This window comes from Tachysurus vachellii, chromosome 11 (genome assembly GCF_030014155.1).
Source record: "Tachysurus vachellii isolate PV-2020 chromosome 11, HZAU_Pvac_v1, whole genome shotgun sequence".
NCBI classification, from domain to species: Eukaryota; Metazoa; Chordata; class Actinopteri; order Siluriformes; family Bagridae; genus Tachysurus; species Tachysurus vachellii.
In genome coordinates this window covers 26,614,963-26,631,496 of record NC_083470.1, presented here as the reverse complement: position 1 = coordinate 26,631,496, position 16,534 = coordinate 26,614,963, and the positions used below count along the sequence as shown (strand labels likewise).

Genomic DNA, 16,534 nt, shown 5'->3' with positions numbered 1-16,534 from the left:
ATGTTTGTGTTTTCTAGAACATTCCACGCTAATGACTCACTCTTCTGATGATATTTTTTAATAGTTTACAAGTTGTGACACAACATTGACAGTTTTCCGTATGTCGTAACTCATGACACTTCAGTGTCGGTTGATGCTAATTATAATTACAGTGCATTCAGTCGCATTTGTACTTTTGTTAACAGCTACGAGCTACTTAACTTGGAGAAGAAATGAAAGCTAAAAGGAATTCTTCCAATAATGTTTGCTCTTTAAAAGTAAAATCACCCCTCTGTTTGTACAGGACAACAATACTTCACTCACGTTTCGTGAGCTAATCGGCTAAATAGTTACAAATGTTTATTCTTAGCATGCTAGTTATTTAACCAGCTAGATAGCTAGCAAGCCAATATAAATATTTTGGGAACATATTAAACAAATATCTTTTTAGGAAATTATTTCAAATGCTGTATTTTTTTTTATTAGCAAACCGTGATAGTTACTTAGCACTTAGCACTTAAACTGTATGTAGTGTTAATATAATAAGTGCTAGCATCTGGCAGAAGGAAATCAAACAATACTGTCAGTACGGGATCTGATATATTGCTGATATATTGCTAGGTATTTAACTTGCTAGTTATCATGCGGTGTAGTCTGCAGATTAGCATAAGGAACAGTCGACATGTTAATTATTTCTTATTGTTTAGTAAAACATCTAGTTAGTAAAATGATGTGAAAGTAACGTCAACGCGGTCCAGAAAATTAGACAGTTGCTGATTTTTCAGTCACACTCTTGTGTACCGAAGTCCATGATATAAAATCTGAAAACACCTACAGCTAATGGCTACCAGCTAATGCTAGGTTTTCAGTGGAAGGAGTGTGTGCTGATGTAATGCTGTAAAGCTGAAAGGTTTCTTTGGAAGACTGGGGCAGCGTTCAAACAAGTTCAGGGTCATTTCCAAAATCATCAGTGAAGTGTGCAAAAGTCAACAAAACAGCAAACCCTTCCTTATAAGGATAAAACATTTCCAGTGTCACTCTTGTCACAGGAAAGCGTGAGCTGCCCGACATCTCCACCAAGTCCAGCTCGATGTCCTGACCCTGAACTAAGGACCGGGTCATGTGATGAATATAAAATGTCACAATATTACTATAGGTTTCTGTGATTCATGATATGGCATCATTGTTAGGGGCAACATGGAGGAAACATTATATCTACTATGTTATAATAAGAATAGAACCACAACAATAATATTAATAATAATTAGAGAGAAAACAAAAAAAATTTTCAGAGAAGTAAATCTTTTTCATCTACATGTGATAAGAAGGGAGATGGTTCTGCATACCTTATGATACACACACACACACATACACACACACACACACACTCAGATGTGAAGCTGAAGCTGAGGTTTCTGAGGTGGAATTTTGCCCAACACTCATTTCCTGTTCATGTTTAGAAATCATCAGTGCTGAGCTTTGACTGCAGGAGAACATTCTTCAACACTGTCATGCTGTGTGTGTGTGTGTGTGTGTGTGTGTGTTGTGTGTGTGTGTGTGTGTAAGCATTTCATGTTGAATCGACAATCTGAAACTTGCCTAAGAGCTTTTCCCATCATCTGCTCCCTATGCCGAGCACGCTTTCTCTTGTACTTACAGGGGTAAATTCCTGTGTGACTGTGTAATCTGATCTCGACCCCCTCTGAGGCTCAGACGTTACAGAAAACGAGCGGTAACCCATAACGACGGTGGACAGGGCGATTTTCCTTTTTGTACAAGAAGTAATGCATGGGTGGGGCGGATGGGTGGGTGAGAGAATGAGAGAGAGAGAGAGAGAGGAAGCAGAAACTTAAAAAAGATTGATTTAAACAAAGAGAGAGAAAGATGTAGAGAGAGGCAGAGAGAGAGATCAGGGAGTGAGAAGTCTGAGGAAGATGCAAGATGCACTGATTACTTCACACACACACACACACACACACACACACACACACGCACACACACAGTTTGGCATTACCTGGTATGTAACTGGGTACGTAAGTATGTAAGCCCCGCCTCTCTCTCCTGTCACTGGAGGAGATGCTTCATTATTCATAATTTATGCAGCAGATCAGCTCTGATTGGCTGTCAGGTTATCAGACATTATATAATGAAGCTTTTAACATTGATGGTCTGGTTTTCTCAGAAACAACGGCAATAAAACAAAACAAAAAAAAAATTGTTTAAGTTTTAATTTAATTTATTTTAGCTGGTAAAAAATATTTTAAAATGTGCTGTTTTGTAAAAAAAAAGTGCTTTCTTTCTTTCTTTCTTTCTTTCTTTCTTTCTTTCTTTCTTTCTTTCTTTCTGATGCTCAGTAGTATGCGGTGGGTTGTATACTGTATGTATATGATGATGAACTTTTGATCCTTATCCCCTTGTTGTTTTTGCCTTCTGTGAAGTGTACAGTGTTTGTGGTCGGTGCCTACAATGATGTACTGATGGTGAGATTTCAGGTCTGAACGAAAAAACTGCTATAAAATCTCTCCTTCTGCTTCAGAACACAGCTGTGTCTGTTATTAACATACGACCCGATTAACGGCTGTGACGTTTTTATGAAGCGAAATCCCCACTTAGCTCACCGATCAGCAGGACAGGAAGAAAGCCTAAGAAAATCTACGACTTCAAAAGAGTGTTTAACTGAGCGAGAGAGAGAGAGAGAGTGAATTTTGGAGACAGAAATGCTGATGATTCACGGCCTCGCTCCTCTTCCTGGGAAAGAAATTCTACAGGAATCTTTAAAAAGAGCCTCTTGGACAGGTCTATTCCAGCCATCTCACTGCTCTCACAAACACAAATCACGCTGTTATTTGGTCCCGAATCCGATGGCAGGAGCACACGCTATAGGTTAGTGATGATAATCAGAGAGAGTGATCCTGTAATTTTGTAGCGGTATCAGGTATATATATATATATGTGTGTGTGTGTGTGTGTGTGTGTGTGTGATTGTGTCTGTGCACACGGGGGGGGAAGAGTTCAGAGACGAGATGGAGGGATGAGGAAAGACGACTGCTGGTGTCGAGGAGACAAAGAACAGCTGGAGAGGAAACCGGGCGTCCGGCGAGGCACGCTGTAATCACGTTAACCCTGTTTCCTCGACAACTGGGTCATCTGTGTGTGTGTGTGTGTGTGTGTGTGTGTGGTTTCCATTCAAGTTTCAACACATGCACTTAAACTTTCTAGCCAGGAAAAAAGACTTTGAAAGTAATGACTGAATTGAGACTGACTTGTGTCTCAAATCACACTTCATTCGCTATAAAGTGCACATCTTTCATGTTTGAAGTGTCCTAGGGAACGAAGCATGATATAGTGTATAGAGCTTGTGGTTTGGGACACATCCCTAGTAGACAAAGACATATGACTTGTCTGGTTTTGTGTACTAGCTTACTGTGTAGTGCCCTACATAGCCCTCTTACATTCGTCACTGCTTTGTCCGCTCAATTACTCAGGAGGAATATTTTCACTTTTGTTCAGATTCTTATTAAATAAAACCTAAAATATTTACAGGGGGACACGGTGGCTTAGTGGTTATCACGTCCACCTCACACCTCCAGGGTCGGGGTTCGATTCCCGCCTCCACCTTGTGTGTGTGGAGTTTGCATGTTCTCCCCGTGCCTCGGGGGTTTCCTCCGGGTACTCCGGTTTCCTCCCCCGGTCCAAAGACATGCATGGTAGGTTGATTGGCATCTCTGGAAAATTGTCCGTAGTGTGTGAGTGAATGAGTGTGCGTGTGTGTGTGTGTGTGTGTGTGTGTGCCCTGCGATGGGTTGGCACTCAGTCCAGGGTGTATCCTGCCTTGATGCCCGATGACACCTGAGAAATAAGTGGTAGAAAATGAATGAATAAGATTAGAGGAAGGGTCTCTAAACAAACACAAGCACATGTTGTCATGAAAGTTCCTACAGTGTCCAACTAGTCAAATCCAGAAAGACAATTCAGGAGAAATGTCATGACTGGAAGTGAGAAAGCTCTCACTCAACACTGAGTGATGAAAATTCCTGACTGGATCGGATCATTCGGTTTAGAGAGTCATGTTAACACGGTTGCTCACTTCCTAAATTCATCATCATTCCTCTACAGTAATCCACCTTAGGTTTTACATCAATATGCTATCTGATATTTTCCACTTTGTAGCATCTCTGTGTACACAGATGTCAGATTTGCTAGATGCTAATTATGACGCTATTAGCCAGCTACCCTGTCACGCTACCACACAGTTAGTGCACTTTCTTTACTGCTAGTGGCTTGTAGTATGTGACATACACCCATGTGTTGGCCCACTGGATATTAATGATTTAGCTCTAAGTGCCCTGAGTGAGGGGGGCACGGTGGCTTAGTGGTTAGCACGTTCGCCTCATGCCTCCAGGGTTGGGGGTTCGATTCCCGCCTCCACCTTGTGTGTGTGGAGTTTGCATGTTCTCCCCGTGCCTCGGGGGTTTCCTCCGGGTACTCCGGTTTCCTCCCCCGGTCCAAAGACATGCATGGTAGGTTGATTGGTGTCTCTGGAAAAATTGTCCATAGTGTGTGATTGTGTGAGTGAATGAGAGTGTGTGTGTGTGTGTGTGTGTGTGTGCCCTGTGATGGGTTGGCACTCAGTCCAGGGTGTATCCTGCTTTGATGCCCGATGATGCCTGAAATAGGCACAGGCTCCCCGTGACCCGAGGTAGTTCGGATAAGCGGTAGAAGATGAATGAATGAATGAATGAATGCCCTGAGTGAAGCAGTCACTCACACTTCATCCCTGATTGCAGAGCGCTCCGTTTTTCCCTTCTCACTTTCTTAAAATAACAAACTCAGTGTTGCAAACTCACTGCGTTCCAGTGTTTACTACTCGACCTGGTCTAATTAAGCTCAATTAAACCTTCCTAAACATAATGCCTGCCTATTCAGCTGTTGTGTTTGTGTGTGTGTGTGTGTGTGTGTGTGTGTTAGCAATCTGGAGAATTTTCCCAGTGTGGAATTGACAGATGTGGTGTGTAGTAGAACAGGAAGTGGTTCGTCTGCTAAACCGCCTGACCAAAACGACAAAAATATGACATGACATTCTGTTAAAACTTCTGTTTTTTTTCTTAGCTAAAAACATAAAGCAGTAGCTTAGCATCCTCCATCTTGAGTTCCGCCTAATAGAGAAGATCTAATACGTTTAAGCACGTATACATGGTGATTCTAAGTGGCTAGGTTTATCAGACATTATGATTACCCATAATGCAATGTTTTGTAAGCTTTAGCAGAGCTTATTTGCTGGAGACCTAAAAGTAGATCTGTCTTAGCTAGCTAGCTAGCGCAGGCTACAATAGTAGAAAAAAACACTTTCATGGTCTTTTTAAACTGTCCCAAACTACACACTATGTTTTTAAACTGTCCCAAACTACACACAATGACTCTTCACACACTAGAATTTACATGGAAACACACCAAGCTTCATTTACATCCAAATTTTTGTTCATTTGTTTAGCAAATATACAGAATGCGGAGCGGAGCAGCAACATGACACTCGCTAGAACATCATTAAAAACATATGAAATTTAGCTTCACCTTCATATAGCTTCATATGAAATTTAGCTGTTAGATTAGCTAGCTTGTGTTTACAATGAGATGTGGTGGTTGGAGTTTGTTAGTTAAACATTAATAGCTAGCTAGCAGATTGTTGTGTGCAGTTATTAAATAAAATCTCACAATCCATCACAGCACAAATAACTAGCTGGCTAGTTTAGATATTAGAATATTTTTAGCTAATTTTCCTAAACTGTTCACTTCAGTTATTTTTTTATTAGCTACTTCTTCATACAATGTTGATCAGCAGGTATACTTACCTCAGGGCCCCCACCCCCAGATGTTTGTTTCATTAAAGTGTGTTGTGTGTGTTGTGTGTGTGTGTGTGTGTGTGTGTTTCCTACCAGCTATGAATTTCCTGCTCATTGTCTTTCGTCATTTCTCTCACAGCTGATATAATTGACAGTTTTTAAGAACTTTAAACAGCGCTAACCTTCAGTTTCAAATCAACTAGAGAACTAGCAGAATTAGCATCACAAGCACTAGCATCGATCATCATTTACTAGGACCTTTAGCTCCTCTTTAGCTCTTTTATGTTCTAATATCTTTTTTTACTCTCTCTCCAGTGATTAAACTAGCCAACAAACTCTACAGCAACAACCTGGCTAGCAGCATATGTAACTTGCTATCTTGAATTTGCTTTATATGCCTTGCTATGTTCTGGGTAATCTGTTCAATTTTGATATTGTATATCACTGTAAACTATATCTAAAACACAAATCTTATAGCTACACTGAATAACAATATCTAGCTGGCTTAGCATAGCTTGATAGTTGGCATGTATAACTAGAGTTAACCCTTTCCTGTGTAAGGTGTGATTAAACATTAGCTGTTTATCATAATATGAGACTTTAGCATGATTTACAACTGATTATTTGTGGACATCTTTGTGTATATTCGTGAACCTCTGCTTCCTCGAATAGTCCGGCCCACACACACACACACACGCACACACACACACATGCACACACACACATCCTTAAACATATAAGCACACAGACTGGAAAGGTGCTATGTTTAGAGCTGGTTTGTTTTTTCTCGGCACAGGTAGTTGAGATACCTTTGTTGTTTTTTTTTAAAGCCCACACTTGTGTTCGCATATGTAAGCGCCTGTGTTAGTGTGTTTTAGCGAGCCTTGCTGTGATGGTGGGCTGTAAAATAAACAGAGGTTTTACTAGCAAATTTCATTGAGTTCAGACGTCAGAGATGGAGCAGCTGCTTTACATGTGGCGAATGACGGAACAAGCTCACGCCATTGTGTGGTTTCTTTTGCATGTTTCATAGATTTTATGAAAACTTTGAAGTAAAAATATATAGATTTAATGATCCTGTGTATTAGCTACCACTATTAGCTAGTTCTGTACTGTTTGGATTGACTGACATTTAGAGCTAGCTGGATAAACGGAACGTGACTAGCATGTGCTCTGATAGTTTGCTTTTTAGCTAGCTTTTCAGTCAAAAGCTAAATCAAGTGAATTGTCTCATAGGCAACATTCCTTGGTAGTTAGTTAGCTAAATAATCAACTAGCAGTGAACATGCTAGTCATATTTTGTTATATATGTTTAACCATCCAGCTTAAAAAACACGACTAGCTCTCAGTGTGTATTGATTAGTTAGATTGAGAGAAAAAATTTACAAACGTGTTTTCATGAGAAACGTCTACTGTAGTGTTTTAGTATAAAAAGACATCACATGCTACAACCTGACAAAGAGCATCTGAGCCCAAAAAAACGCAGCTTTCTAGCTTGCATTTGTTTATTTTTAGCTAATATTGTTTCTATAAATAAATATAGCTTGGTTTGAGTAATTCCTAAACTGGTTATTGTCGAGGATCCACTGTTTAAGAGAAGCTAATTAATTAGCTCATTTATCTTTTCACAATATCTTTTCAGCTAACGTTCAGCCTGCGTATTAGCCAAACTAGGAACATAGGCTATTGCTTTGAGGATATCTGAGGTGAATATATCTGTGTGTGTGTGTGTGTGTGTGTGTGTGTGTGTCAGCCCTCTGGACAAAAGGAACCGCAGTGTTTAGCATTGAAGTTTATAGGCCGTGCAATTTACACGACACACTCGTCATTGAGGGGGAAGTTTGCACACGGCTTCCCAGAATCAGACAAATGGCTATTCTTTAAAGCGAGGCCTGTTTTCCTTAGATTACACCACAACATTTACATCTGCCTAAGCTGGAAAAATAAATAATAATCCATTCATACCTGACCGTGTGTGTGTGTGTGTGTGTGTGAGACTCATCATATTTAGCTACATTAATATAATGTATCTTACCTATTAGCTAGCTGTTTTATTCAGCTCTTGGCCAAACTCTAACTTTTTTAATTTTCTGTTCTAACAGTTTTCATTTGTTTCAAATCATCAGGACAGTCATTCGTGAGCTAGTTAGCACAACATGGGTCGAGGAAGAGCTAGCTAGCATAAAGCGCAACATAAACGTAGAGAAGTGTAATTGTCACCTCGTACAGTTCTCGCACAGAGACACGTGGTCTGTTTAGAAATGTTATAATTCACAGTTTATTCTGATGCGTGAACAGAGTAATGTACAGAACAAAGAAAAGGTTTGTATCAACAACTTCATGCAGTATTGTGATGTCTGTGTGCATATGCACATGCATAGCGTGTATAACAAAGTCTAGTTATGATACAGTAGATTACATTTGATACTCTGTGTGTGTGTCTGTCTGTGTATGTGTGTGTCTGTCTGTCTGTGTGTGTGTGTGAGAGAGTTAGTTTAGATTCTATCTGAAAGACTGATGTGTCTTAGTGTATCTGATGTGTCTGAATCAGGATGTGGCTTTCTGGCAGGATGTACTCTTTACAAAATGCATATGCGTGTGTGTGTGTGTGTGTGTGTGTGTGTGTGTGTGTGTGTGTGTGTGTGAGAGAGAGAGAAAGTATGGTTATACAATATAGATAGAGATAGGCAAACAGACACATCAATTGATTTTTATTTCCTGTATCCGCCCGTGTGTGTGTTTGTGTGTGAACATATTACATTTACAGCATTTAGCAGACATCTTTATCTAGAGCGACTTACATTTTATCTCATTTTTATACAACTGAGCAATTGAGGGTTAAGGGCCTTGCTCAGGGGCCCAGCAGTTTTATCACTTTCTACTCAGATATTATTTTTACTGATGAAACAGTTTATAATTATACATCTCATTGACACACATCTCATTGACACACATCTCATTGACACATGCATCAGTGTAAATAAAATCCTGTCAGTCACCTGTGAGAGAAAGGAAGGAGAGTGGAAGGAAACAAAAAGAATCAGAGAAAGGGAGGAAGGAGAGAATGAATAAAAGAAGTACAATTAAAAAGATAAAGGAAAAAGGAAGACAAGAAAAGAACACAAATTTAACTAATAGTAAGAGAAAATTGAATAAAAATGGGAGAGTGAAAGGAAAAAAGAAAACCTACAAGGAAAAAAGAGAAAAGGGAAAGAAAAATAAAGGAATTAATTAATAATTTTTAAAAATAAATTAGATAAATAAATAAATAAAAATGTAAAGGAAAGAAAGAAAGAAAGAAAGAAAGAAGAGAAAAATGGGAAAAAGTAAAGACATACAGTTGTTTATGGAAATATAGCCTGTCAGTGTTCACTCAGAAGAAGGGTCCATAAGTAGGCAGCATATGTGTGTTTGCATGTGTGTGTGTGTGTGTGTGTGTGTGTTTACAGTGGTCATGTTTTCAGATCTGTAGAAGTGTTTCGTCACACCGACTCCCTCCACAGTACGAATTGGAACGCAGCCCGATTTCAAAACTCCAAGCTCCTGTGGAATGCTGCTTTCTCCCTGGGCCACATCCCAAATCTCCTGGCCGACTTCCATACACACACATACACACACACACACATAAACACACACACATACACACACACACACATACACACACATACACACACACATACATTTACATTTGATGGTGAATTATGAATCGGAGCTAACGCTGAGCCTTTAGAGCGCTCGCTAAAAGGAAATGGCTCATTACAGGAGATTAGAGGAAGCAGCTGGCATTTAACGGAGCGTCAGTCATGGGTGGGATCGGACATACGTGTAACACACACACACACACACACACATACACACACACACACACATACACACACATACACACACACTTGTAAAAGTTTTTAATTCATGCTGCTCCACCCGGCGTGTGGCAGGAAGTGCTGATGGATGACGTAAGCAGTCACGTCAAACAGAGGGCATACACACACACACACACACACACAGACACCCACACACAGAGACGCACGCACAGACAGACACAAACACAGAGACGCACGCACGCACACACAGACACAAACACACACAGACACCCACACACACAGAGACACACACACAGACAGACACAAACACAGAGACGCACGCACGCACACACACAGACACAAACACACACACAGAGAGACACACACAGACACCCACACACAGAGACACTCAGACACAAACACAGAGACGCACGCACGCACACACAGACACAAACAAACACACAGAGGGACACACACAGACACACACAGACATACACACACAGAGATACGCACACACACACAGAGGTGCGCACAGACACACACAGACAAACACAGACACAACCCACACACAGACACAAACACACACAGACATACACACACAGAGATACGCACACACACAGAGGTGTGCACACCCACACCCACACACAGACACAAACACACACATAGCCAGACACTAACAGACACACACACAGAAACACACACAGACACAGAGACACACACAGACAAGGTAATAAACATTTTTGAGTATTTTGCTGAAACACACTTATCCACTATGTAAACATATTTAATTTAATTCATTGAAATATTTTTGCTTTAAAAAACAATATAAATGAATAATTATTATAGTTTATTTCTATATTTATTCTATGAGGATGATCTACAAATAAAAAATAAATAAATAAATTAAAGTTAAAGTTAAAGTCTGTTACAAATGTTTTGGCACCCCACTCTAACTGCCCTGTGATAAATATTACTGTAATTATACTAAGGGGGAAAATCAGTACTGAGACCTCTGTGGGCAGTGTGAACTTTTAACGTCACACACACACACACACACACACACACACACACACACACCACATGTTTGGTGTGACTCGTGCTGGGTTTTTTTCAGCATTTTGTTAGAGACAAATTTTGTTTGACAATGAAATAATCTCACTCACACACACACACACACTCTCTCACACACACACACACTCTGACACACACTCACACACATACACATACACACGCACACACATACACACACATACACACACTCTCACACTCTCACACACACACACTCTCACACATACACACACACACACACTCTCACAGACACACACACTGACACACGCACACACACTCACACTCTCACACGCATATACACACTCACACTCTCACACACACAGACTCTGACACACACACACACACTCTCACACACACATACACACTCACACACACACTCTGACACACACTCTCTCTCACACACACATACACACACATACACACTCACACACACGCACACACTCTCACACACATATACACACACACTCTGACACACACACACACACTCTGACACACTCACAAACACACACTCTCTCTCACACACACACACATACACACTCACACACACACACACACACTCTCACACACTCTCACACACACATACACACTCACACACACACACACACACTCACACACTCTCACACACACTCACACACACACACTCTCACACACACAGTGAGTGAGAGTAATATTGTGTGTGTAATATTGACTTTCCAGGAGGAGGTTATTGCGTTTTGTGCCGCCGTGATGTTACTAATAAAGGTGAAAGATGAGGTGGATTAGTGGAGGTTCCCGCTGTACGTCACTGAGCGAGGAGAATTTCACGCGCACACACACACACACACACTCACACACACACACACACAAACACACACACACACAGAAGATATAATAATATATTTAGTATTTATTTATATTTAATATAAAATTATAAATAGATAACAAATATATATTTTTGTAAATGTAATGCTAGAATATTGTCAATTAATTAAAGGGTTAAAATATAAAATCATTAAATGTTTAAAATGAATTCATTTAAATGCTGAACCTATTCCAATTTATTTTCACTAAAATTAAAATACATTTATAATTTAATTTTGAGGTTAAAATCATCCTGTGTGTCAGAGACGGATACGGTTAAATAAAATGTAAAATGTTCTTTAATTTTATTTATTTGCGTATACAAATAAATTAAAGTAAATACAACTTTTTACCGAGAAAATGTGTGTGTGTTTGTGTGTGTGTGAGAGAGAGAGAGAGAGAGAGAGTGTGAGATTATGGTGTAAAATAAATGCATTTGCATCTTGTTTGTATGTTATATAGTAGACACACACACACACACACACACACACACACACACACAGTTAGAAGCGCACGATAAACCTCATGTTTCATAAATAAACCTCAACCTCATTTGCTATGCAAAGTGAAACATGGAGATTAGCAACATGTGACTGAAAGGTCTGAAGATGTCATCATGTCAGAAACACGCTGTGGAACACGAGTCTAAAAAACACCTGAAGATTCCTAATAAAAAGCCTTGTGTTTCTTTCAGGGTCTTAAGTTTGGTGTACAGTCGATTTCACAGCAGCGTTCTGTAGAATCTACGTCAGAGCCGATGTATCAGCTGCCCGGGACATTTTCTTGAACAATTTGTGGATAAATTTATTTCCTTCAGTGTGATTGGATGAGGCCTTTAATAATGTGAGGTATTTTGAAACTTGATTATCGGGACACACTTCCTTCACTCTGAGAATAAGACTCTGCCAGACACCCGTGTAAGAGGACGAGGGAGCTGCTAAAGTACTTACACACACACACACACACACAGTACATGTCTCCTGCCAGGACCGTATGACGTACCACATTATGTGTCCCTTCGGAAAACTCCTATCCCTCACTGTCCTGGAAATCCGTCTCAAACGGGCTACGCTCCAATCCCAGTCCGGGAACATCCCTACTCTCGCCGCTAAACCTGCTCTCAAGCGTAACCAGAATTTCAGTGGAAGATTATATGTTGTCAGACTGATACTCAGGGTTGTTTTTTGTTGTTTTTGTGTGTGTGTGTGTGTGTGTGTATGTGTGTGTTGTGGTGGTGGTTAAGCGCACTGCTGTCAAACACTTGGAATCGTTCTGAGGAGGTGCACAGAGTTTTTCTTGTGAAAGCAGCTCTCTCCTCATGGGAGTGTGTGCATATTTTAGCTCTGTGCTGACGCAAGAAATGACTCTCACTTGGTTTAACTAGGGCTTACACACACACACACACACACACACACACACGCACGCGCACGCATGCAAGGTAGCAGATGCTGAGAACATTTCCATATGGTGAATCAGATTTACTGACCAAACCCACCTGTGTTCTAGAAATAAACACACACACACACACCAGAATCTTTTTTTTACAGCTTATTAACGAATGACCTAATTAGAAACAGTAATAATAGTGGCCTGGTTTTTAAAACATCTCGTCTCTTTCTTTCTCTTGCTGACGCAGGTGGAGGAGGAAAGCGGAAAGGGAGGAGTAAGAAATGGAGGGAGATCCTTCGCTTCCCCCACATCAGCCAGTGCACAGAGCTGAGCAGGACCATCGGTGCGGTAACACCCTTTAGCTTCAGCAACATTACACACGTTCCTTTAGTTGTGTTACACACTTTACCTTCTATACAGTTACACACTTTACCTTCTATACAGTTACACACTTTATTGCTTTTACACACTATTGTCAGTGCTGCGGTAATGATACACACTACACATCGTAGGGCACTGAGCTGCTGATTAATGGAAAACTATTTGTGTGTGTGTGTGTGTCAGAGAGGGATTACTTCAGCCTGTGTGAGAAGCAGCCCATAGGGAGACTGCTGTTTCGCCTCTACTGTGAGACCAGACCAGAGCTGCTGAGATGCATTCATCTGCTGGACGCCATGGTACACACACACACACACACACACACACACAAACACCCTCTGGCATAGATGATTCCACATGACATGCATTTCTATAAGCATTTGAAGTGACACACACAAAATCCTCACAAAGCGACGTCACTTCCTGTCCGTTATTTCTGTCGGTTACGTGTCCACCCCACGGAGGTCCTTCATCTGAGTCAGATTCCAGTTCCAGGAAAAATTAAAAATCAGAGTCAAAGCGAGGTTCGTCGCACTGGGAGCTGAAGACCTTTAGCTCTAAACTTAAGCTGAACTTTAGGGACTTAACTTGGGCAATAAACTACAGTCCAAATGAAAAGTTTAGCCTGAAGACTAATTCTCTAATAAAAGTACATCAGGTTTATCCTTCATTTCTGTCTGAAAAACAAACTCTTTAAGTTCACTTCAAGTTCAGGTCAAGAGCTCTTCACCAGCTGCCTCCGTTAACCCTCTCCTTCTCGAAATACTTCAAAAACAGAACAAGAAGGAACAGAAGAGTTCCAGAGAAGATTTAGGTGGATGTTTTGATCGATATGACCGTGTTTTATTTAGAAAAGTAAAGAACTTTGGTTAAATTAGCTTAGCTATAATGTTGTAGACCTCTAATATTAATTCAAGTTTTTTTATCTAGAAGAGTTCATTTTTGTTGGGGGGTGTGTGTGTGTGTGTGTGAAAAAAATGACAGATTTATTTCAGATTGGTGAATGAACTTTAGTGTAAATTGGATTTATTTGGAAGGTCTTATTACACCACACGTCCACCCTGACACCACTGACTAAAATCAACAATGTGGGTTTTACATTTTATACAAAATATTTTATACAAATAACGTTACAAATTGTCTTAAGGTAGCTAGCTAGTGTCTCGGTGTCTAATATATCGTCGCTGTCATTATCATGACAAACCTCGTATGTCCAAATTTGGTCAATTTCATATTTTTTCACATATTTCACTATTGGTCAGTCCCCACGTGGGTCTGTTATTTTTACAAGTTATTAACCAATCTAAAGTCTTGAAAATAGCTTGAGCGCAAATCTCATAACTCCATTGGACACTTCAACTGTCCACCTCTTCCTCACTCCGCGGGAATCAACACGTCTTCTGAGGTAAATGTCTTCAAAACACTGGGCTCAAAGAAAAAAAAATCTTGACCCCCGCTAGTTCTGGTGCTCGTCTGAGGACAGGAATTTAGCGCAAGACAATCCACTGTAACGCGGACTAAACCCTGTGTACTGCAGATAAGGTACGGCGTTTTTTTAATTTCCTGAAAAATAACGGTTTTGGAGATACGAGGATTCCGTCTGACAGCGACGATATGCTAGTAAGGTTCCAACTGTCAGTGTGTTAGCTAGCTAGCTCCATAAAATACAGAGTTAGTCGCCTCAGTATTCCGGTAAAAGGTTCAATATTTATGTCATTTTACACCAACGATATTACAGATGGCTAAATATTAGCAGCGGAACTTGGATAAGGGCCTCAGGAGTCCGGAGGAGACCACCGTGGTCTTGTCACTGGATATTTCTCAGACTCCCTTCCTCCCCACATGACTATCTCAGAGGGAGTCCCAAAACACAGCAGCGGTCATGTGGTCAGGGTGAAAAGGGGACATTGTCTGCTCTGTCCACACACACACACACACACACACACACATACACACACACACCCACATTACCCCCTCGATTCTCAGAAACCCCCTCAAACCTCAGTCTAGACCTGAAGACCAAACACAAACCAAGCTAATGTGTCTGGATTATTAAGACAAAGCCACCAGACGTAGAGAACGTGTGAGCTAACAGCTAGCTAATGTGTAATTTAATATTATCCATATTCACAAACATTTGACTAAATACTGACTTCTCAATATTCAACATTAGCAGTTGAATTATTAGTTTGTTTTTTATTTTAGTCAGACAGGTTTTTAGCATTTTATCAACAGACCCGAGGTCAAAGTTGTTCTCTTCAAGTCTGACTCGTTTTTATCGTCAACCTGATTTGTAATGTTGTGCTACAGCTACAAGGACACTGTAGCTAACAGTTTTAATCTTATTTTATTTACATTGCGGTTATCTTTTAAATGTGTCGTGCTAATAATAATAATAATGCTAATTCAGTTACATTTATGTCTCTTGGTTTAAACATTCCCTGATTTAGGTTTATATCCTTTAGAGGTTCAGTTAGCATCTAATTCTCAGTGTAATTACAGTCTGTTTTAATTTAAACACATCAGAGATAAAAGTTAAAGTTTTCTATCATTCTGAATCATCACTCTTCCTTTGCTTTGTTCTAAAATAGATAGCTGTAGCTACAAGGCTAAAGCAGATAATGGAAATCCGAAAATATTTTAATTCTTGTGGTATGAGAAACGTCTTTTTAGGAAGTTTATTGGTTTAAATGATTCGAACGATGTTTTGTGTCATTTTTTTATTCGTACCATCTTTTTGCATTCTTCTACAATAAACTTAGTCTCTGTCGTTAGCTAGTTTGTGCTCACTTCCATGTTTCCCAGTTGCTTAGCAACAGTGTTGGCACAACTTTAACTAGCTGAATGTTGTTGTTTTTTTGTTAAGTTTTTTCTACGTGTATTGCTTCTAGTTTTATTCTGGTGAAGTTAAACCTGCTCTGATCAGGTTAGCATAATATCGTAGATGATTTGCTAACATGTAGCCTTTAGCTTTTTGGAATCGTTGTTCATTTTGGGATTCCTGAAAGTCCTTGTGATTTTTTCCCCTACTTTTGAGGGAAAAAGAGTGTGTGTATGCATGTGAGGCATGCATGTGTTCTGTAATTATGGTGTGTGTGTGTGTGTGTGTGTGTATGTGTGTGGACACCATAAGGAATGAGCCTAGGGGGTTTCTGAGGCCCCTTCTGACGTCAGAGACTGGCAGGATCTCAACAGAGACAACGCTGGGTGTCTTCTCTCTCTCTCTCTCTCTCTCTCTCTC

General features: G+C 40.2%; 1 protein-coding gene across 1 annotated transcript in view; it reads left to right on the top strand.

Annotated features, from left to right (window-relative positions):
* The window catches only part of grk5l (G protein-coupled receptor kinase 5 like), a 41,373-nt gene that overhangs the window by 8,858 nt on the left and 15,981 nt on the right, over nt 1-16,534 (top strand). Inside the window, exons 3-4 of the mRNA XM_060880987.1 lie at nt 13,163-13,258; nt 13,480-13,592. Of these exons, the coding sequence (XP_060736970.1) occupies nt 13,163-13,258; nt 13,480-13,592 (209 nt within the window). The remainder of the gene's footprint in view (nt 1-13,162; nt 13,259-13,479; nt 13,593-16,534) is intronic.